The following is a 24663-nucleotide window of genomic DNA, read 5'->3' as shown; positions in this document are numbered from 1 at the left end:
ACTTCCGGTGGAACTGGAAGGCCTGAAAAGCAGCTGGCTGGCGTGCGCATGCCCGCTGGAGCTGAGCTAGTGCAACACTTGCATGCCCACAGATATGGCTCCGTGTGCCACCTGTGGCATGCGTGCCATAGGTTCGCCATCACGGTCCTAGGGTGAAGGTAAAGGTTCCACTCACACATATGTGCTAGTCATTCCCGACTCTAGGGGGCGGTGCTCATCTCCATTTCAAAGCCAAAAAGGCAGCCCTGTCCGAAGATGTCTCCATGGTCATGTGGCTGGCATGACTCAACGCCAAAGGCGCACAGAATGCTGTTACCTTCTCACCAAAGGTGGTACCTATTTTTCTACTTACATTTTTTACATGCTTTCAAACTGCTAGGTTGGCAGAAGCTGGGACAAGAATGGGAGCTCACCCCATTATGTGGCACCAGGGATTCAAACTGCTGAACTGCCGACCTTTCTGATCGACAAGCTCAGCGTCTTATCCACTGAGCCACCACATCCCTAACTAACTGAGTCTTAATGACACACCGATACATACACACTTTCTCCATTTGTGGGGAAGATTATCATCAGACTCACAAAAAAACCCAAGCATTTGCCTTTGCAAAAATGCCTTCTTCTTCTAGCTGAAGCATACAGTCTGAAACCACTGTGTAATTTGCTCTGTAATTACCCCTGATGTAATCCAGCCATCGGCGTCTCTCTCAAGGGAAAGAGCTTTGGGTAGACAATCGTGAACATGGGTTGACTGCAACGGTGGCAGTGTCCCAGAGGGCAGTGCAGCAAATCCAGGAGGCTTCTGGGTAATGAGATCGGAGTCATGAACTTCAAATCTAGAGAGGATTTGAGGGGGGGGGGGGGGGGAAGAGGGAAAAAAAAGGATAGCATCAGAAACGATTCCAAAAAGCTTGCAGTATCCGGTGATCAACTTTTCTAAACTTTCTGACGAGCAGAGTCAACAGGGAAGCCAGATTCCACTCAGCCACCATGTTCCTAATTTAACAACGGTGGTGATTCCCTTAACGACGATGACAAGAAAAGTTGCAAAATGGGTAGGGGGGCAAAACTCACTTAAGAACTGTTCTCGCTTAGCAATGTAAATTTTGGGCTCAAATTTGTGGTCGTAAGTTGAGACACTCGATCATCATCCTGTTCTGACCCTTAAAAATCTCACCAGGCTCAAGGTTGACTCAGCCTTCCATCCTTCCGAGGTAGGTAAAATGAGGACCCAGATTGTGGGGTCAATAAGCTGACTTTGTATAAAAAAGAACACCGCTTGGGGGGGTCGAAAGCCCTACTAAGCAGGTATATACAAAAGTATGAAGGCTATTGCTTAATGCATTGTAAGCCGCCCTGAGTCTCCGGAGAAGGGCGGCATATAAATCGAACCAATAAAATAAAAAATAAATAAAAAGCAGGAAGCAGAGTCTTGGTCCCGGCAAAACCCCTTTTCTTTACACAACTGTGAATTCCTTTCATTCACAGTCAGCAAGGCCTGTCCAAACAGTCTTTCAGAGAAATATTTATCAACACAAACCTTATCTCGCTTGGAAAGCTGCCAGGTAACTAGTTTCCAAATGCAGGCAAGGCAAAATTTGGCACAGAGTCACGGACAGATCTTCCCACTCTTGAAATGACTGAATGAACGAATTGTTTCCTGCAAAAGGTCCCTCCCCATTCGCTCCGCTTTTGCTTCCTATGGGAGGGCCAAGCACCTCCAAGGTGTGGCGTTACTCCTAAGTCAATCCTGCTTCCTTAGTTGTTCTTGTCTTCTGGCAGCTCTGTGCATACGCATATTGGGAACAGGCTCCAGCTGTTCCTCTGCCTCACTGCTGTCTGTCTCCCTCTCTGCCTCTTGACGCAGAGCCCTCGTCCGAGCTTTCCCCAGCCCCCAGGACTGGCCCATGTTCCTTCCAAACTTCCTCACTGTCCGACTCTGCTGCCAGCTCCGCTGGCCGCCGGCGGGCCACAACACATCCAGCTTACCTTTTAGAGACTGGCAGTATATGTTATACAGTGTCCTCATGGCCATCTCCTGCAAGGGGAGCACACGGTCCAATTCCGTCCCTATTAACTTCACCTCTGCTGGGAGGAACACCGTCAACTGTCCCGATGAAAAGGAAAGAAGCTGCACCTCTGTTTTCTGAATGGGGGAACCGCAGCTAGAGAGACATTTGAAGAAAGGGTGGGAGTGGGGGGAATGTATATGGTGAGTGATGTAAAGTTAGTGTGATCTTAAATCTAAAGCAACATTATGACATTAACGTCACTGAGTTGCGTTGACGCAGTGTTTAGAGCGCAGTACTGCAGGCTACTTCTGCTGACTACTAGCTGCCACCAATTCGGCAGTTTGAATCTCATCAGGCTCCACGTTGACTCAGCCTTCCATCCTTCTGAGGTCGGTCAAATGAGGACCCAGATTATTGGGGGCCCTTTATGACCCTTGTTGTGTCCCAAGGTCACTAAATGAACTGTTGTAAGTTGAGGACTATCTGTAAATCATGGATCAGAAATACATTTCAATACCATATTCCCTGGTAATTAAAAAAAAGACATTTGGAAGAACACTCAATGGGGGTTCACACCGCTTAACTAATTCACATTTGATTAATCACTTTTTACTGGAAACCTCCATGTCCCAACACACTAAGCACAACTCTTGTTTGGCTGGTTCACACAACGCAGGTAGTCCTCGACTTACAACAGTTCGTTTAGTGACCGTTCGAAGTTACAAAGGCACTGAAAAAAGTGACTTATGACCATTTTCCACACTTACGACCACTGCAACATCCCCCTGGTCACGTGATTTATATTCGGATGCTTGACAACGGGTTCATCTTTATGACGGTTGCAGCATCGCAGGGTCAAGTGAACCCCTGTTGCCACCTTCTCACCAGCAAAGTCAAAGGGGAAGCCAGATTCACTTAACAACCAGATTACTAATTTAACAATGGCAGGGATTCACTTAACAAATGTGGCAAGAAAAGTCGTAAAATGGGGAAAAACTCACTTAGCAACAGAAATTCTGGGTGCAATTATGATCGTTAAGTTGAAGACCACCTGTATTCTAAGTCAAAATCAAGTCAGTTCCCAAATATGGATTAATTCAGTGTGCAAACCTGGCAACAATCTGAAAATGTCTCATGTATAGGTTCTACCATATCTCAAGACCTAAAATGGATACCTAACATCAAAAATGTCATCAAAAAAGCACAACAAAGAATGTTCTTTCTGCGCCAACTCAAGAAGCGCAAACTGCTCAAGGAGCTGCTGATACAGTTCTACAGAGGAATGATGGAGTCTGTCATCTGCACCTCTATCACTGTCTGGTTTGGCTCTGCAACCCAACAAGACAGACACAGACTTCAGAGGATAATTAGAACTGCAGAAAAAACAATGGCTACCAACCTGCCTTCCATTGAGGGCCTGTATACTGCACGAGTCAAAAAGAGGGCTGTGAAAATATTTACAGACCCCCTCGCATCCTGGATATAAATTTTCAACTCCTACCCTCAAAACGCTATAGAGCACTGCACACCAAAACAACTAGACACAAGAACAGTTTTTTCCCGCATGCCATCACCCTGCTAAACAAATAATTCCCTCAACACTGTCAAACTATTCACTAAGTCTGCATTACTATTACTATTAGTCTTCTCATCATTCCTATCACCCATCTCCTCCCACTTATGACTGTAAGACTATAACTTGTTGCTGTATCCTTACAATTTATATTGATTGTTTCCTAGTATGATTCAATTGCTTATTTGTACCCTTTGACTATCATTAAGTGTTGTACCTTATGATTCTTGATGAATGTATCTTGTCTTTTTATGTACACTGAGAGCGTATGCACCAAAGACAAATTCCTTGTGTGTCCAATCACACTTGGCCAATAAAGAATTCTATTCTATTCTATTCTATTCTATTCTATTCTATTCTATTCTATTCTATTCTATTCTATTCTATTCTATTCTATTCTATTCTATTCTATTCTAGTCTAGTCTAGTCTAGTCTAGTCTAGTCTAGTCTAGTCTAGTCTATTCTTATTCTATTCTACTCTATTCTACCCTACCTTACCCTACCCTACCCTATTCTATTTACAGGAGGTGCCCAACATCATGATTCAGGAATGAACATTAACTTGCTGACAAGAAAACTTGCAAAGTGTGACATCTCTGACTTGACTTCATCAATTTTAATCAGGCTGGCAGTTGTCAAGCAATGACACTTCCAAAAGACAAGCAGAAGCTTTCTCCAAGGCCTGATAGAAGTAAATATGGCAACTGTACACAAGGGCACTGATTCCAAAGTGTTTTAATCAACAGAAATGGGGTAAGGTCCCAAAACAGAAAATTACCAATAAAGGAGAATATTTACAGCTCGGGGTTGACATGAGGGGTCTTTGATGCTCTCTGAGTTTGTTTGTTTTCTTGCAAACATTTCATTACCCATCTAGGTAACATGATCAGTGCTAGAAGGGAATCGGGTGTGCAGAGAGGAGGAGGACTACGGGCTCCTTGGTGCTCTCTGAGCTTGCTTGTTTTCTTGCAGATGCTTCATTACCCAAACTAGGTAATATCATCAATTCTAGGGACTACTACCTGTTACCTGGTTTGGGTAATGAAACATTTGCAAGAAAACAACCAAGCTCAGAGATTATCAAGGGACTCCTCAAGAGAAAATCAGAAAGAAAAAAAAACCCTTAAGTAAAGGTAGATTTCCAGAATCTGGTTACATTAAAAGAATTTAAATGACAGATGTGAAATAGAAAAAGAGCTGGTTCTGCAATTTGGTTTTGCACTGGATCTAGCAACCAACGTTTCGGATCGTTAAAGGTATATATATTTATTGACTTACATACTTGGCATTCTAAGCCACAGACTGCCATGTGCTCCAGGTGGCGAAAAGGTATTGCATCACTTTGATCAGCATCTAATGCCACCACCGTACCTGGCGGGCTGCCACATCTCTCAAAGCCCTTGAGAGACAACCTGTGTTCTTTGGAAATCCAGTCAGATAGGAGGAAGGCTGGTTATCTTGTTATAATAAGCTCTTCCACAGGAGTCTTTATTCCTGTGGTCTCAGTGGGTGGCATTCCCTTAAGGAAGGGACCCTTATGCAATTCAACTGCTTTCTCAAAAAAAAAAAAAGTCTTACAAATGACACCAAATTTGACACGGTATGTTTTTTTCCCCCCTTAAGCCCTTAGGATAACTGCAGTGGGTAAGAAGTAACACAGCACTCGTTTAGGTGACGTTTTCTCAATCTTCAAGGCCTGCTTTGAATGGAGAAACAAGGACACGCATTCATTTTCATGATCCATCAAAAACAAAGAGCTGTCCCAGTGGTGAAATCCAATTTTTTTTTACTAGTGGTTCTGTGGATGTGGCTTGGTGGGCGTGGTGTGGCTTGGTGGGCGTGGCAGGGGAAAGATACTGCAAAATCCCCATTCCCACCCCACTCTGGGGCCAGTCAGAGGTGCCATCTGCTGGTTCCTTGAACTACTCAAAATTTCTGCTACTGGTTCTCCAGAACTTGTCAGAACCTGCTGGATTTCACCCCTGAGCTGTCCCTTGTTTTAATGTTGATGTTTCCACTGGAATGTAATCCTTTTTTCCATTCAACAATTCCAAGAACACGGAATCTCTCCGCTGGCAGAAGCCGGGACCCATTTATCTTTCACAGATCCACTTCTAGCGCTTTTGTCCCAACAGGGCTCAGGATTTAACTTCTGCGGCTGGTGTTTATGAATATGCAACTGCTGGAGATAGAAATCTCTCTTTGTCCAATGTGAGCAGGACTCGCTGATCTATTTACAGAATCACCTGACAGAAGGCAATTCAGACCTAAGGGGATTATACCAGCAGTTGCCATGTCATCTCATGTGCACGCTTTCAGGTTCTGCCAGCAGTGCCTAAAGCATACAGAAGGATGCTTTTCAAATTATGAATCAATCCAAATTAAACAGAGGCATGTTATTCTGTTTGCTGAGGGAATACGTTTCACTACAAAATTGCCCGTCTTAATACGAAAAGCAAGCAACTGGTATCCAATACACTTTTCGGAGGCAAGAAAGAAAACTTTAATCGCCCTCCAGACATGCTAAACTGTGTTCCCCATTGCAGAATGCTACTGGGAGCATTGGGAAGTGTATTCTAAAAGACCGGGAAGGTGTGAAGCTCTTGGTTTTGAGCTTGGTTGTTTGCCATCGGAGCCATCTTAAATGCTCAAATGAAAATAGCAATAGCCCTTAGACTTATAAACTGCTTCAGTCATTTACAGCCCTCTCTAAGCAGTTTACAGAGTCAGCCGAAGGAGGAGGAGGAGGAGGAGGAGGAGAAGGAGGAGGAGAAGAAATAGCCCTTAGACTTCTACACTGCTTCACAGTGCTTCACAGCCCTCTCTAAGTGGTTTTACAGAGTCAGTCTCTTGCCCCCAACAGTCTGGGTCCTCATTTTACTGACCATGGAAGGATGGAAGGCTGAGTCAACCTTGCTCAAGCGCACTTAGCGCTTAGCACTTAGACTTACCGGTATATACCGCTTCACAGTGCTTTTACAGCCCTCTCTAAGCAGTTTACAGAGTCAGCATCTTCCCCACAACGATCTGGATCCTCACTTTACCAACCTTGGAAGGATGGAAGGCTGAGTCAACCTTGAGCCGGTCAGGACCGAACTGCCAAACTGCAGTCAGCTGGCAGTCAGCAGAAGTAGCCTGCAGTACTGCATTTTAACTACTGCGCCATCACGGCTCATGAGCAAGAAACCAGTGCTTCCCTCTGTCCAGAATGCGAACTTTGCTGTCTTCAAAAGAAGAGTCAAAGAGGCCATCTGTGTTAAGACTGAACAGTCCTCCCTCCCTCAACAGAGGAGAAGGATACAACTTCACCTATGTCCTGTTTACAAAGCAGTCTTTTCAGCAGTCCCCAAAAAGGTTCCATACCTGTTTCTACTCTAATTCGGGTGGCTCTGAAGGAGACAAGTAAATCCCCAAGTGGGCTCAATGACTTTCAAAGAACTAGTGACCAGGTGATTGTAAAGAATATAAATCCTTCTCCACCAGGAAGTTAGATATGAAGAAGCTTCTTGGATGAGAAGCCAAAAGTTTTCAAAGAAAAACAAAACAAAACACGAAAGTCCAGTTGCCTTTTGGGACAACCATGACCTGGATGATTGAGAATCTTCATAGACTGATGGGGCAAACCACTTGTATATTATATAAATAGAGAGCAAACTTTGCCCACCTAATGAGAAGGAAGGACTCACTGGAGAAGAGCCTAATGCTGGGAATGATTGAGGGCAAAAGAAGAAGGGGACGGCAGAGAATGAGGTGGTTGGATGGAGTCACTGAAGCAGTCGGCGTGAGCTTAAATGGACTCCAGAGGATGGTAGAGGACAGGAAGGCCTGGAGGAACGTTGTCCATGGGGTCTCGATGGGTCAGACACGACTTTGCAACTAACAACAACAAAAAGAGCAAACTCCATCCTCTTCTAACACTGATGATGTTACTTAGTTGGATAATGAAATGTCTGCAAGCAGATAACCAAGCTCAGAGAGCACCAAGGAACTCACCATCCTCCTCCTCCTCCTCCTTTCCACAAACCCCACTCCCTTCTAGCACTGATGATGTTACTTAGTTGGGTAATAAAACACCTTCAAGTAGACAACTAAGCTCTGGGAGCACCAAGGACTCCCATCATTCAATCCTGAGCTACAGAGATTTCTCTTCTATTGGATCTGGAAGGTGCCATTTTAGGCACTTACCAGTATCATTCTATACAATACATGACTTTTGGAAATCCATAGAACCGTTGCAAAGCACAGAGAATATTACCATAAAAATACCTATGGGAAAATGCAGGTTTATCTCAACACTTCTATTTTATTCATGCTAAGTCTCAAGTTCAAGATTTCCCTGTCTTAGAAGATCAAGAAACAGCACAGGAGGCAGGGCTAACCTCTACGAGCATTTAATAGTGAGAAAATTAATGCAGGAGATTTAATACAACTGAATGGAGCAGCCGTTGTACGTAAATTCCTTCAAAGCATAGGACTGTCATTCAACGGATTAAATAATCCAACATAAAATTTAGGAAAAAGATTTACAAGACAAAAGGATCCATTGCAATTCATCTTTGTAGGCTTAATTTAAATGTGGGTACCTACCCATTACAACCAATGACTTTGTTATAAAGGTAAGAAGGGAGACCTTTAAGGTGAGCGTTGTTATCCACATAAACATACTGCAGTTCCCGGGAACGACCTAAATCTGGATTTAAGAAACATTAAAAAAGAAAATAAGTAATAAGTCTAAACCTGACAGACATGTTTAAACAAACACATAACACACACACATACACATACATACACACACCTTCCTGGCGTGTCAGTGAACATGCCTACCATTTGAGCACGCTAGAAAAACCCTTTGATTAAATAAATGGAAACCATGTAATAACCAGACAGGTTCTGCAATGAAAATTATATCCCCTCATTCCCACGTTTCTGTCTGGGAATATATATGCAAATAGATTTTTTTTTCCACAAGAAATAACAGAAGTCTCATTAAATGGCTGGAAAAAGAACAATGCAGAGTTCCAGTTTTCTTCTATGATTTTTTTTTCTTTTTTCAAGAAGGCTGCCAAGACTAAGCAAGGCTGTTTCATTCCAAGAAAAACAGTGACATGGCTAAGAATAAAAGAACACTCCTCTGCATTTCTCTTTGTGTGTGTGTATGTGTGTGTGTGCGCGCGCGTGCATGCAGGAACTTGTGAATGAAATGAAACAATTTGATTTACGACGTTCTTGGTTTGTTTGTTTTTTCTTAGCTCCAGGAGACAGTTTGCTTCACTGAGATCAGCCAAAAAGTACAGACAGTCAGGGGTGAAATCCAGCAGGTTCTGACAGGTTCTGGAGAACCGGTAGCAGAAATTTTGAGTTGTTCGGAGAACTGGCAAATATCACTTCTGGCTGGCCCCAGAGTGGGGTGGGAATGGAGTTTTTGCAATATCCTTCCCCCAGGAGTGGGGTGGGAGCCCAGGTGGCGCAGTGGTTAGAGTGCAGTACTGCAGCTACTTCAGCTGACTGCTAGTTCAGCAGATCAGCGGATCAAATCTCACCGGCTCAAGGCTGACTCAGCCTTCCATCCTTCCTAGGTGGGTAAAATGAGGACCCAGATTGTTAGGGGGCAATATGCTATTTAGTATACTGTCTTTGGTGTAAGCCGCCCAGAGTCCTCGGAGAGTGGGCGGCATAGAAATATGAATAATAAAATAAATTAAAAAAAATAAAAAAATTGGAAATTTTGCAATATCCTTCCCCTGCCATGCCCACCAAGCCATGCCCACCAAGCCACACCACACCCATGCCCACCGAACCGGTAGTAAAACAATTTGGATTTCATCACTGCAGACAGTCCTCGACTTACAACCACAACCGAGTCCAACATTTCCATGGCTAAGTTGTTAGGTGAGTTTTGCCCCAATTTTATGATCTTTCTTGCCACGGCCGTTAAGTGAATCGCTGCAGCTGTTAAGTGAGTCACACGGTTGTTAAGCGAAACAGGTGGGAAATCAAAAGCTTTGGAAGTTCATCAGAACTTAATTTGCCAAGTTGCGATATACCACCCTAACGGAAAGCTGCATTTTTCTTTCTTTCTAAGCTAGTATTTTTACGGTTGGTATAAATTTAATTTTGCCAATAAAACTTTCAAGTGTTACAAGATTTCTAAAAATGCGGCTGTGAAACGGCAGCCTAAACCCATTTAAAAATAAAACAAGAAATAGTTGGGGTTTTTTTTCCCGGATGGTCCACTTTTAGTGCACTCTGAGAAATCTCTATAGCTGCAAACTTTCAGCAATTAAGAACCATGGTATACATATCTGTAGTATCAACACATCCATTATATCTTTTGCTTGTTCCTTTCTCACGAAAACTTCCTCATGACTTAAAAGCTGAGCCAAGAGAAGCCAAGCCAAACCACAAAAAGACTACTTCAATGTTAGAAATGTAAAAAACTTAATAGTTGTCTTGTGGCTCTCCTCCTTGGTTTTTAAAGTTTTTGATTTTTTAACAAACATATCAACGCGTGAACAGTTTTGCACCTGGGTGTCGTACATTCTAATACAAATAAAACTAACAGAATTAATCATAGAGGTGGGAGAAGCCAAGAAGCAGATGACAGAGATAAAGATCCAAGAGAGGAATATGGGAAGCAAGCCAAAAAAAGGAATAGCAATTAAAGTATTGAAGCGGGCAAGAGACGATGGATAGATGATTTCTCTTTTTTTGTTGTTGTTCTGGCTTGCTTTTCCTTTTCTCTCTCCTTCTTTTCTTTCTTTTTTAGGTAGGTGACATGATTAGAAGTTAGGTAGGATAGAAAGAAAATGTTTTTTAATAAAGGGTGACATGATTAAAAGTTAGAATAAGAGTTAGAAATAAGAGAAGGGGGAATATTAGTGTATACACTTTTATATAATAAAACAAAAGCAATAACAAGAGAAAGCATGGAATAATTGAATAATGACAGATCGCAATTTAATATAAACGTGTATCATTATTAGAAATATATAAGTTGATTGAAGGTGGTTCTTCTCCTTAAAGCTTTAAACTTTAAAGCAACAAAGATGATAAAGGATCCGGAAGATGAATTCTATGACAAATGGTTGCGGTAGTCTATCAAACAGAAGGGGACACGATAACTGGCTTCTTGAGGACCTGTCACAGAGAAGAAGGGATGGACCTAGCCTCCAAAGCACCAGAGGGCAGGACAAGAAGTAATAAGGGGAAGTTTATATAAGAGGGATCCAAACTAGAAGCAAGGAGGAAGTTTTTTTGATAGTGAGAATAGTTAATCAATGGCATAGCTTGCCTCCTGGAGTTTGTGGGTTTTCAAGAAGAGATTGGACAGCCATTTGTCTGAGCTGGTATGCTTCCTTGAGCAGGGGGTTGACCTCTTAGGTCCCTTCCAGCCTTATGATTCTATGATTTATTTATTTTATTTATTTATTTTGTCAAACATGTACAAGATAACAGGTATAAGTATAAACATGGACATGAACATAGGAAATGAGTACAAATAAATGGGGATAGTGGGACAGGGACGGTAGCCACGCTGGTGCACTTATGCACGCCCCTTACAGACCTCTTAGGAATGGGGTGAGGTCCATGGTAGACAGTTTAAGGTTGAAGCTGTGAGGGTTTGAGGACGTAACAACGGAGTCGGGTAGAGCATTCCAGGCGTTGACCACTCTGTTGCTGAAGTCGTATTTTCTGCAATCGAATTTGGAGCGGTTTACCTTGAGTTTGTATTTTTTTTTTTTTTATTTGATTTATATGCCGCCCTTCTCCGGAGACTCAGGGCGGCTTACAATGCGTTAAGCAATAGCCTTCATCCTTTGGTATATTTATACAAAGTCAGCTTATTGCCCCCACAAACTGGGTCCTCATTTAACCTACCTTAGAAAGGATGGAAGGCTGAGTCAACCTTGAGCCTTGGAGAGATTCGAACCAGCAGTAAATTGCAGGCAGCTGTGTTAATAACAGGGTGCTTTAAACCACTGTAGTACCAAGGCTCTATTTATTGTTTGCCCAAGTATTATTGAGGTTGAAGCTAAAGTAGTCGTTGACAGGTAGGACATTGTAGCAGACAATTTTGTGTACTATGCTTAGGTCAGACCATAGGCGGCATAGTTCCAGGTTGTCCAAGCTCAAAATTTCAAGCCTGGTGGCATAATGATTCTATTGTGAGCAGAGGAGTGGAGGACTCTTCTCGTGAAATACCTCTGGGCCTGCTCAATTGTATTAATGTCCGATATATAGTGTGGATTCCAGGCAGACGAGCTGTATTCAAGAATTGGTCTGGCGAAGGTTTTTTATGCCCTGGTTACCAGTACAATGTTACTGGAGAAGAAGCGTCGCAAAATTAGGTTAACAACTCTTAATGTCTTTTTGGCCATGCTGTTACAGTGAGCTCTGGGGCTTAGATCATGCGAGAAACACACACAAAAAAATAAATATTTTTCCTAAACATCTTCCTTTCAGACTTTGTAGAAAAAGGAAGGTAGCATCTGGAGTCATAAAAGGAAGTTTGAATGTAGTTTTTTTTTTTTTTAACTTTTTAAAGCAGTAAAGCGGTTCGTCTGCAACTTTTCCATTTTTCTCCTCCTAGCGTGGGAGATCAAAGACTTTTCACTTGAACAAACTCCACGAGTCCTAAACAAACCCCGATTCAACTATAGTTTTAAAGAAATTGTCCCCAAGGCACCGGCATCTGCATTCCACATGGCTGAACGTGGAACAAAAGGTCTTATATGTCTGCCTTGGGTTTTGTTTTTTTTTTAACCCTACCGTGAAAGTCGAAAAGTTATGCGTTTTGAGATAATAAAGTAAGCCACATTAACAAATGCAGAGATTCATTTTATGCGTGTGTGAATTTTTTTTTTTTTAAAAAAGGAGGAGAATTAATACACTCATCCTCGAGACATATGGGCTGGCATAGCAATGTCCTACATTAGGGTGGGCGACTCAAAAGCTGCAGGTGGTCCTTAGCACATTTGCAGGCGCATAGCTTTCCAAGAACACGCTACTGAAATTTGGCAGCAAACTGACCAGATTCTTTGATGCTGTGATTTTGGTTTTTGTTTTGCTTTGCTTTTCCTCCAAAATGAGGGTGAAAGAAAGAGAGGCATGCTGTAGGGGAAAAAAAACACTCGAATTCCCGCCCTAAAGTGACCTTCAGGACTGATGGAAATGATGCTGACTATTGGGGGCGAATCGCTGGCCCCCACGGAGAGGGCTCACAACTTGGACGTCCTCCTGGATTCACGGCTGTCTTTAGAAGAGCACTTGACGGCCGTGACCGGGAGGATTTTCCATCAGGTCTGCCTGATTCGCCAGTTGCGTCCCTTTCTGGATCGGGACTCCTTAAACACGGTCACTCATGCCCTCATCACTTCCCACCTGGACTACTCTAACGCTCTCTACTTGGGGCTTCCCTTGAGGAGCACCCGGAGGCTCCAACTGGCACAGAATGTGGCCATGCGGGTGGTTATGGGAGCGACATGGCGCTCCCATGTAACACCTCTCCTGCGCGAGCTGCACTGGCTCCCGGTGGTCTTCTGGCAGCCCACTGAATTGTTGGTTTCATATAAGCAAACTTCGGTTTAGCATAATGTATAAACCCAAACTACGTAAAACTGGAAGACTTTGATTAGTTATCTATCAGGTATTTTTTGTTTTCTAATATGAAAATGATCCCATTTGTCCCCTTTCGTAGCTCGCCCCCTGCCCATAGATTTGAGAATTTAATTCTCCAATAGCCAAAGCGGCACTCACCAAGAGGCAAGAATGCAAGCTGGTTTCCCGCCATGGACAACTCATTGAGGCTGGGAAGCTGGCAAAGATGGCGAGGGACGTACCAGAGATGATTTTGGTCAGCAGTGAGGTACTGAAGAGAGAGGCACATGTGCAGTTTTTCAGGCAAGGTTATCAAATGATTGGTTGAGATGTCCAGCGTCTGCAGCTCTTTAAGGTCTCCAAGCTCTGCAAACACAACGACATCAACAACTTTACATTTCATAGTTTATTAGAAACATCTTAAGAAAAATCCAGAATAAGAGAGTTGGAAGGAGAGGTGGTATTCAGCCGGTTCGGACTGGTTTACCTGAACTGGTAGCAGAAATCACGGCGGCTCTATGCCATCCTATTAGGCACGTTTTTCAGGCCGGGTGCATGCACGGAAGGTGCGTGCATGAGCCAAGCACATGCGCGGAAGGCTGAACGCATGTGTGGAAGACAGGCCCATGGGAACCGGGCACACGAGCGTATGAAGCGAGCGTGCACGCGGGGCAAACCGGTAGTAACATAATGTGAAAACCATTGCTAGTTGGAAGGAACTTTGGAGATCCAATCCCCTGTTCAAGAAAGAGACCCTATACCCGTGATGGCGAACCTATGGCACACTTGCCACAGGTGGCACACGGAGCCATATTGGTGGGCACGCGAGTATTTTTTTTTTTAATTTGATTTATATGCCACCCTTCTCCGGAGACTCAGGGCGGCTTACAATGCATTAAGCATGCATATTGCCTTAGTTCAGCTCACTGGAAGTTGGCAAACGGGCCGTTTCTGACCTCCGGAGGGCTTCCGGAGGGTGGATGGGGAAGGCCGTTCTCACCCTCCCCAGGCTCCAAGAAAGCCTCTAGAGCCTGTGGAGGGTGAAAAATGGGCCCACCGGGCCATCACGTGCCAAAAGCGGGGATCACACAGGTGTGTGTGTGTGTGTGTGTCATGCATGCATGTGCATGGGGGGTGGGGCTCATTGAATTATGGATGTGGGCACGCATGCACATGACCCCCCCACGCTCCCCCTGCTTTTGGCATGCAACAGCAAAAAGGTTTGCCATCACTGCCCTATACCATTCCAGACAAATGAATGTCCAGTCTCTTCTTAAAAAACTCCAGTGATGAAGCCCACAACTTCTGGAGGCAAGCCATTCCATTTTCATTATCAGGAAATTTCTCCTTAGCTGTGGGTTGCTTCTCCTCCATTAGTTTCCATCCATTGCTTCTTGTCCTGCCTTCAGGTGCTTTGGAGAATGGGTTGGCCCCTCTTCCTTGTGGCAGCCCCTCAAATATTGCTATCCAAGTTTAATTCAAAATCCAATTCAAAGTTTTAAAAAGAGCATTTATATATGCATTATAGGAGTTGCAGCAGCATCCACTGAATCTATCACCAAGCACCACAGGAGGATTTGCTATGGCTAAGGCACAAGTTGTGATTGACCTATGTTATTATTACTATGGAATGAATTATTTGACAGGATCTGCATAAATCAGGAATCCGGTAGCATCTTTTCAAGCTAGCAAATTTTATTAAAAAGGCTAAACTTTTGCAGGCATGGAAGCTTTGCATTTTAATAAAATGTAATACTACCAGATTCCTCCTGTCTTTGGATATTATAATTTAATATGGCTCTCCTCCTACAAGGTTCACACAAGCTGGTAAGATTTTTTTTATTCGTGGGTAGCCTCTAGGAAGCTATTGAGATTCTGAGACATGGTGGCGCAGTGGTTAGAGTGCGGTACTGCAGGCTACTTCTGCTGACTGGACTAAGCAAGAGAATGAGGACATCTCTGAGTGGACATGTACCCCAAGCCCACCAACTCAGATCTAGGAACAGTTTTATGGCAAGAACAAACATTCTTGAGGGTACACAAGAACAAAATTGAATTAAAAGATGGAGGAAGGAGACCATCAAGCAAGGAATAACATTAATGGAGGAGATGGCTGAAGGATTGGACCTCCTTTATACTACTTAGAAGACCAAGAATAGGTTGAGCCAAGGTGGCGCAGTGGTTAGAGTGCAGTACTGCAGGCTACTTCTGCTGACTGCCTACAATTTGGCAGTTTGAATCTCACCAGGCTCAAGATTGACTCAGCCTTCCATCCTTCCGAGGTTGGTAAAATGGGGACCCAAATTGTTGGGGGCAAGAGGTGGACTCTGTAAACCACTTAGAGAGGGCTGTAAAGCACTGTAAAGCGCTATATAAGTCTAAGTGCTATTGCTATTCTTCTGAAGTAAAAATGTGGTGTAGCACATTTAACAAAGATTCGTTTCCGACTTTCTTCGCAGTTAACAACTAGATTCTAGAAGATGCTGTAGTCTCTGCCATGCCAACTGATTTTATGATCGCTGCCCCTAACAAATAAGCAAGCAATTCTCTTAATTTGAAGCCCCATTAGACACAATGGGGAAAAAGAATAGGCATAGGGAAAAGCCACATATCCCTAAATGGGAAACACTCGAAAAACAATATGAAAAAAAAGAAGTTTTCTGCAAGGTTTGCCATAAAGATCATAGCCATCGCATCTTAATTGAAATCGGACGGTTCGCACTGGCTGTGTTATGGTGAAAGTGAAGCTCCAGGAGTCAAAAATTCTAAACTGAAATCCCCGGGGGGGGGGGGGGAATGAGGGACCATTTTAACTGGATGCAATAATATTTCAAGACACAGAAACAATAAAAACAGTGGCATTTGTGTTATGATAATTAGAAGATAGGAACAGATCTGGGGCTGTTCTGCAGGTGCTGGAGGAGGAACGGGGAAGGGAGAGGAAGGAAAAAATGACAGTTCATTAGCAGGCTGGTATGCAGTACAGGATAATTGAAAGGAACCAGGTGAGATACAATTGCAAAGGTTTATATAATAGAAAAGTAGGAGAAAGGAAAGTTTATGAGTAAAGTTTTTAAACAAATTTAAATGAGTGGGGTGGAGGAGATAGCAATAGTACTTAGACTTATATACTGCTTCACAGTGCTTTTATAGCCCTCTCTAAGCAGTTTACAGAGTCAGCATATGGCCCCCAATAATTTGGGTCCTCATTTTACCCACCTGGGAAGGACGGAAGGCTGAGTCAACCTTGAACCAGTGAGAACTGAACTGCCAAATTGCAGGCAGCCGGCAGGCAGCAGAAGTAGCCTGCAGTACTGCACTCTAACCACTGCGCCACCTCGGCTCATAGTATCTCAGAGATAGTGTCACAACTTGTCAATTTCAACTTCCTGATTCTGCTTTTTCTATTCTTTTTGGACTTAACGTAATTCTTTAATTAACTTAAAAGTTAATTCTAACTTAGGAGCAGGTATGGGACACAGACAGAAAGGTACTTTAAATGAATACAGATAAGTTCACCACTTTCGGCCACAATTGAGCCCAACATTTATGTTACTAAAGCAACGTAGGTAGGTGAGTTTCGGCCCATTTTACGACCTTTCTTGCCGCAGCTGTTAAGCGAATCACTGCAAGGTGTTCAGTTAGTAACATGGTTGTTAAGTGAATCTGGCTTCCCCACTGACTTCGCTTGACCCTGGAACACAGCAATCGTCATGTAAATGTGAACCAGATGCCAAACATCTTATTGGCACATGAATTTTAATCATGTGACCATGGAGATACTACAACACCGATGTGAAAAATAGCCACAAATTAAGAATGAGCCTTCTGCTGACTGCTGGCTGCCTGCAATTTAGCAGTTTGAATCTCACCAGGCTCCAGGTTGACTCAGCCTTCCATCCTTCCGAGGTGGGTAAAATGAGGACCCAAAATTGTTGGGGGCAAGAGGCTGACTCTGTAAACCGCTTAGAGAGGGCTGTAAAGCAGTGTGAAGCGGCATATAAATTTAAGTGCTATTGCTATCGTCTGTCCTTCCTTCCTTCCTTCCTTCCTTCCTTCCTTCCTTCCTTCCTTCCTTCCTTCCTTCCTTCCTTCTTCAGTGGTGCAGTGGTTAGAATGCAATATTGCAGGCTAACTCTGCCCACTGCCAGTAGTTCGATCCTGACCAGCTCAAGGTTGACTCAGCCTTCCATCCTTCCGAGGTGGGTAAAATGAGGACCCAAAATTGTTGGGGGCAAGAGGCTGACTCTGTAAACCGCTTAGAGAGGGCTGTAAAGCAGTGTGAAGCGGCATATAAATTTAAGTGCTATTGCTATCGTCTGTCCTTCCTTCCTTCCTTCCTTCCTTCCTTCCTTCCTTCCTTCCTTCCTTCCTTCCTTCCTTCCTTTCCTTCCTTCTTCAGTGGTGCAGTGGTTAGAATGCAATATTGCAGGCTAACTCTGCCCACTGCCAGTAGTTCGATCCTGACCAGCTCAAGGTTGACTCAGCCTTCCATCCTTCTGAGGTGGGTAAAATGAGGACCCAGATTGTTGGGGGCCATAGGCTGACTCTGTAAAACCGCTTAGAGAGGGCTGCAAAGCCCTGTGAAGCGGTATATAAGTCTAAGTGCTATTGCTAAGTGGTATTGCTATTTTTCAGTGCCGTCATAACTTTGAATGGTCACTAAACGGATGATTGTAAGCCAAGGACTACTTGTGTATTATTTTCCACCTGACTGAAACAAAGTTATACAGAATGGCAAATATGCTTGTTGAGGAACTTAAAGATATACATTGTGTGGGAGTTGGGCTATTTTGGTTTCTATTAAATTCAGAAGAAGCCCAGGATCTCAGGCAATAGATGAATTTTTTTTCATGAACTCTCTTTGCAAAACACGACATTCAGAATGAAGGAAAGGTTTTGTTTACTGAACTAACCAAATTTGGCAACTCGACTAGAAGATATGAGTTTAGGAAAAAAAAAAAAAAAAACCAGAGAAAACCCATGGAATGAGCTAAGAAGAGACAACTATTTTTGTCTTTCTACCAAAACAAGAAAAAAGATAAAAAAAAAGATGTCTGTGAAGATTCTCTATCATCCTGGTCACATTTTTATTATTTCACCAGGCGGGCCTGGCCTAATTTTCTCCCTCTTTCATAAAAGATTTTCAATTTTTAAATATCTTTTAGTATTTTATACATTCAATTTTAAAATTGGTTTTAAACAGTTCGGGGTTTTAAATTTGTCGGAGCCAAAACTATTTAATTTGATTTTATTCTACTTTTAAATTTTGTATGGATGTGTTTTATTGTCTGGCTGTGCACCGCCCTGAGTCCTTCGGGAGTAGGGCGGTATAGAAATCGAATAAAATAAAATAAATAAATAAATAAATTTGTCCCAAAGGTGCTTTTTTCCAAAAGGGCAACTGAACTTTCTTGGGGTGTTTTTTCCCTCCCTTGAAAATGTTTCACTTCTCATCCAAGAAGCTTCTTCAGCTCTGACTGGATTGAACTAAAGAAGCTTCTTAGATGAGAAGTGAAACGTTTTCAAAGAAGAAACAAACAAACTCAGAGAAAGTCCGGTTGCCTTTTGGAAAAAGCACTTTTGGGATAGAAAAAAAGGAGGGAGGAGGCTAGCTTCGAAAGGAACAAATCTGCTTCTGATTTGAAGGAAGAAAAACAAGACTCCAATCTTTTCCCTCCCATCCAAAAAAATAAAATAAAAATAATAGTAACTTTTAGAGGAGAAAGTGGGGGAAAAAAGCATCTCTCCTATTAGTTGATAAAAAAAAAATAAGAAAAAGTTGGGTGAATAAAGTCTTCTGAGTCAAATCAGATCAGATCTTTATTACGGACATAGATCAGCCTTCTGAGTCATCCCAAAGCCTGTCCAGCAGCACAAGACCATGAAGAGCGCAGCCGACATAATACCCAAACCTCAGACGGATAAGCAAAAGGCCCAGCTATTTTTAGACACAACACCTCGGTTGCAAGGCTATTTTTAGTGGCAGGGACCGCCCAGTTCAAATCCTTCAAAGCTGCCAGTTGGCAAACTGGGCAAAGATCCAGAAGCAGTGCAGGCCAAGATATAGTTTTTTTTTTCTCCCCAACTCTTAGGGAGAGGCTGAGATATTCTTCATCTTTGTTGTCTAGCCAGAAGAGTCCTTCAAATATCCCCACTTCTTCTTATCCTTGGAACGCCAAAATGCTGGACATCCAAGACAGACAGTGCAATCCTGTTGTGGCCCTCTAGCGGCCAGCAGAGCTGGCAGCAGATTCGGACAGTGAGGAGGTTGGGGAGGAACGTGGGCCAATCCTGGAGTCTGGGGAAGGCTCGGACGAGAGCTCTGAGTCAGAGGCAGAGAGGGAGCCAGGGCCATCTGGTAGTTCCTTGCCGCCTCCGGAGTCTGACATCAGCGAGGCAGAAGAACAGCGTGAGCCTGTTCCCAGTGTGCGCATGCGCAGAGCTGCCAGGAGACAGGAACAATTTAGGAAACAGGGTTGACTTGGGAGTAAGGCTTGGAGATGACTGGCCCCTCTCATAAGACATAAAAGAGAAGCAAGCGGGACGTGAGCTTTTGCAGGAAGCGATTAGTTCATCTGGCCAATTCAAGATTTGAAAATTCTGTTTGTGACTCTGTGCCAAGTTTGGCTTTGCCCTGCGTCTGGAAATTAGCTCTCTGGCAGCATTCCACGTGAGATAGGTGGGTGTTGATAACCTTCCTCTGAAAGACTGTTTATCAAGTCTTGCAGACTGTAAATGAAAGTAATTTACAGCTGTATGAATTAAAGAGGTTTTCTGGGACTAAGTTTGTGCTGTTTAACTTCTAATGAAGCCTAGGTCTTTGTTAGAAATTAAACGGCCCCTAGGGGGAGAGCCTTCTCTGTGGGGGCACCTACGATCTGGAACGAGCTCCCCCTGGAGATACGGAGGATCCCGGATCTGCGCACCTTCTCTCGCGCGCTTAAGACTTTTTTATTCCATCAAGCCGGCCTGGCCTAAATCTTCTCCCCTTTTTAAGTGTAAATTTTAATTTTTTTAAATTATGGGGTATTTTAATTCAGCCAAATTATTTAATTCATTTTTAATTCATTTTAAATTTTTGTATTTATGTGTTTTATCTTGTGGCTGTTCACCGCCCTGAGTCCTTCGGGAGAAGGGCGGTATAAAAATTTAATAAAATAAATAATAAAAAATAAAATAAATAAAATAGGTCAGGATAAAAATCCGTCCTCAGGGTATTACATGAGAGAGACAAGGGCTGAACTGCTCTTAAACCTACCTGTCCTCTAGGACAAGTGGAATTATGTTACTTCTAATTCTGTACCTCCATGGAGCACGATTGGCCAGAACCGGTAGCATAGTCAGAATCCTCGCCAGGTAGTCCTTGACTTACAACAGTTCATTTAGTGACTGAAGTTACGATGGCATCAAAAAAAAGGGACTTGTAACCATTTTTCACACTTATGACCGTTGCAGCATTCCCAAGGTCACGTGATCAAAATTCAGACACTTGGCAACTCACTCATATTTATGACAATTGGAAAGGGATGTTTAAATCTCAAGACTTCCTGCGATATTAAATTAGTGTTATGTGGTGTCAATACACTGTTATACAGAGAAGAGAATATATATAAACTCACTATCAATCAGACTGACCTTAAGGGGGACATGTGACATCTATGGGTGAACTCTGGGCTCCCCTCTCAAAATACAGAGCTGATTGGGGAATTCTAGGTGCTGAATTCTAGTACTTTTTGAGCAGTGGTTTTTAAATTACTGCGAAGGATAATATTTGTGTGTGTGTGTGTGTGTGTGTGTGTGTGTGTGTGTGTGTGTAACTAATGACATTATTGGAGACCATAAGTGGTCATTGGGACAAATAGTTTATGAACCCCTGTTCTGGAAGATGTTAGATTTGGGGAAATGATATTTGTAGCTTCTCTGAGCAGCAGAAACTTAGTACAATCTGTCTTGTGGCTAGAACACTGAAGTCAGAGGGTAAGCCTGATGAAAAATGGCAAGTAAAAAAATGTGGTGCACCTCCTTAGGAAGCTTCCAGCAATAAAAAAGACCACATTTTTTTCGTTCTGCTTCTAAGATACTTCCATCATTTGTTTCAGAATGCCTTTTTATTGAATGAGGATGCGGGATCACTGGAAGCCAACATGCTTAATAACAAAATAAGCTTTGCCGTGGTCGAGATCAAAGAAAAAAAGCTACCAGGGATTAGTGCTGGAGTTTATGCAGAAGGCGCTTCAAAGTGAATATTCTTTCTGTTATAAACGCTAACTTTCACTATTGCCTTAGGAAATTATGATTAATCAGGAGGAAGAGATTATGATAACAAAACATGACAATGTCTTTGCTGTTCCGATAATTAAGTTGTCATAGTGTGTGTGTTATTGGTACTACTGGTGATTTGCACTGCTATGCCAAACAGTCTTACCTCATTTTAAATAGATTGTCACCATCTTCAGACTTCCAGATTCCCTATGTTCATTTATACAACTGGTCATAATTCACAAGAAGAAATCTATTTAACTATCTGGAAAGTTCGGGCTAGGTTTACAAGCCAGGTAGTGGCATAATTTGTTTACAACCGAGTTTTCCCAAAAACAAGATCCTGTCTTATATTTTTTTGAACCCTGAAATAAGTGCTTGACCTTATTGCCATGTACTCAAAAGCCTGATTGGGCTTATTATCAGGGGATGTCTTATTTTGGGGGAAACGGTATTATTACATTTATTTGCCACCCATCTCGCTGTGGAGTTATTAGATTATAAAATACTTTATAAGGTTATAAAATTAGGTTAGAAAAATCAATGGCTACCAACCTGCCTTCCACTGAGGACCTGTATACTGCACGAGGCAAAAAGAGGGCTGTGAAAATATTTACAGACCCCTTGCATCCTAGACATAAACTGTTTCAACTCCTACCCTCAAAATGATGCTCTCATGGACTATGAATGCTAACGTGCTCGTGAAGAAGGCATAGATGAGTCTGTACTTCCTGAGAATGCTCAGGAAGATAAATCTATCTCAGCAATTACTTCTGTCCTACTATCGCAGCACCATTGAGAGTGTCCTGACATACGGCATTCTTGCATGGTATGGGAGCAGCTCTGTAGCGGCCCTGGATGACATCTTCGAATCTCGCTGTTTGAGAAAATTGAATAACATTCTCAGAGACTCCTCCCATCCTGCTTACAATCTTTTTGGACTGTTGCCTTCTGGCAGAAGATACAGAACAATTAAAACTCGGACCACACGTTTTCTGAATAGTTTTTATCCCAGAGCTATAATTGCAATCAACAATGAACTAAAGAGCTGTTGGACAGTATTACTTGGGCTGTTGGGTAGATGTTTGGGTGGTTTAGGGGTGGGGAATTGTGGTGGGTGGGAGTGTGTCTGGGGATTGTTAATGTGTGTTGGACCTGGTCTTTGGGTGCTAAGTGAATTTCGTTGTATGGGTATACTGTGTATACACATACAATGACAATAAAGTTATTATTATTATTAGAGCACTGCACATCAGAACAACTAGACACAAGAACAGTTTTTTCCCGAACGCCATCACCCTGCTAAACAAATAATTTCCTCCACGCTGTTAAACTATTCACTAAGTCTGCATTACTAGTACTATTAGTCTTCACATCGTTCCTATCACCCATCTCCTCCCACTTATGACTGCATGACTGTAACTTTGTTGCTTGCATCCTTACGATTTATATTGATTGTTTCCTAGTATGATTTGATTGCTTATTTGTACCCTGTGACTATCAAGTGTTGTACCTTATGATTCTTGACGACTGTCTTTTCTTTTTTTTTGAATTTTTTTTATTTTTAAACAAATATAAAAAAAACAAATAAAAAGCCATCTTCAATTACAAATACAAACACGACTGTATCTTTTCTTTTTATGTACACTGAGAGCATATGCACCAAAGACAAATTCCTTCTGTGTCCAATCACACTTGGCCAATAAATAATTCTATCTATTTAAGATTTAATGTATGCTACACTTTTTTCAAGTGAAGTTTCCTCAAGGCAGCTTGCTGACTCTTAAGTGTATTGCCAGGAGTTGTCAAATCCCACACTTGTAGCATCCATTAAGAAAAATAAATAACGATTGTGTTTACTTGTATCTTTTGATAAGAGGTAGGGAAGAATTCACACCATTTACCTTAGGATTAAACGGAGCTGAAAGGCAAAACTGTTTTCCTCACTGTGGTTGACAACGGCGATGAGGAAGTGAGAAAAGATTCTCTGTTAAGCAGCATAATAGAGTGAGTTTGAAAATTGCAAATTTTTAAAATCCCCTTTTATTGTGGGTTGCTCCATCAAGCTTCTGAAAGGTACCACTGAATCAAGGCTGTACCGAAAAGAAAGTCAGTGTACTTGTTTTTTGGAATAATAGGCCAATTGATAACATTAATTAATGGACTGGGTAAAATGATCCAACCCAGGCAGCTAAAGAACCCTTTGGGCTTTCTAAGGATTTTTGGGCATTTGAGGATTTTCCCAAGCAATCTTGTAAGGCAGTTCTGCTTTGTGTATTGAAATATCTGTGGAACCCAAAGATGATGAAAGCATTGGACCAGATTACCCGCGACAACCTCTTTCCTCACTGATCCCAGTAATCTACTTGGTGTCAGCATTCTGATGCTGCCATAAAAAGACGAGGCTTGACTTTTCACCTACTTATTTCTCTGTAGATAATATTCCCTAGGAGATGGGATGGGAGGGGGAACATTCCTGTGGGAGTGAGGTCAGAAGCTGGGGAGACTGACTTGGAAGATGGCCAATGAGAAGTTGAGAATTGGGGAACGGAAAGGGAAGGGTTTGGGGGTCAGAGGGTTAGTATCGGCTACGACGAAGTCGGGGCCAGATCTGTCGTACTCAATAAGTGGAATATTTCAGCAAAGATTGTTTGCAATTTATTTGAGATGACATCGAAACCTGACACTTGGTTTACTGAGGAACTATGGAAAATAGAACAAATGAAAAGATGCCTAGAACAATTGTGGAAGAAAACTAAGAGTGAGCCCAACTAACCAATCTCATTGTACATACGTTGTGCACTGACAATAAAGGTTTGAGTTGAATTGAACCACATTCCTACATTTGAGAGTGCCTCAAAGGTGCTTTTTCAGGAGGCAACTGGACTTTCTTGTTTTTTCTTTTGAAGACATTTTGCTTCTCATCCAAGAAGCTTCTTCAGCTTTAACAGGATAGACAGGACCTTTGGGACGACCATGATATGGAGGACTGAGAATCTCTACAGACTTTTAGCTATACAATTTGGGATGAAACTGGGGAAGGGCAAAGTCAGGCTGGGCAGAGGAGGGGAGAGGTAGAACAAGGTAGAGGGGTTCAGATGAAAACCAAGGCCCAGCCCCCTCCTCATCCTAGGGCATGCAGGGAAGAATCCAGAAGAGAGCATCGTGGGTTACGTGGCTTACAAGGAAGGAAAGGGCCCCAATTCCCTTCACAAAGCA

At 42.6% G+C, this 24663-nt stretch overlaps 1 protein-coding gene across 4 annotated transcripts in view; it reads right to left on the bottom strand.

Moving 5' to 3' along the window:
• LRRC28 (leucine rich repeat containing 28) overlaps nt 1-24663 on the bottom strand; it is a 50733-nt gene that overhangs the window by 5824 nt on the left and 20246 nt on the right. For 3 of the 4 annotated variants that reach the window (XR_011601042.1, XR_011601041.1, XM_070953625.1), the window contains exons 6-9: nt 13342-13548; nt 8173-8275; nt 1990-2165; nt 677-836 (exon numbers count right to left, since the gene is read on the bottom strand). Coding sequence is in view for 2 of the 4 variants with exons in the window: in XM_070953625.1 (XP_070809726.1) it covers nt 677-836; nt 1990-2165; nt 8173-8275; nt 13342-13548 (646 nt within the window). In the remaining 2 variants the exon portion in view is untranslated. The remainder of the gene's footprint in view (nt 1-676; nt 837-1989; nt 2166-8172; nt 8276-13341; nt 13549-24663) is intronic. The other variant, XM_070953626.1, reaches the window with a different exon arrangement.

This window comes from Pituophis catenifer, unplaced genomic scaffold (assembly GCF_029215685.1).
Source record: "Pituophis catenifer annectens isolate HBS135680 unplaced genomic scaffold, rPitCat1.0.hap2 SCAF_14, whole genome shotgun sequence".
Lineage (NCBI taxonomy): Eukaryota > Metazoa > Chordata > Lepidosauria > Squamata > Colubridae > Pituophis > Pituophis catenifer.
Note: the sequence above shows the minus strand (reverse complement) of the source record. Positions and strands in the feature narration are given on the sequence as shown.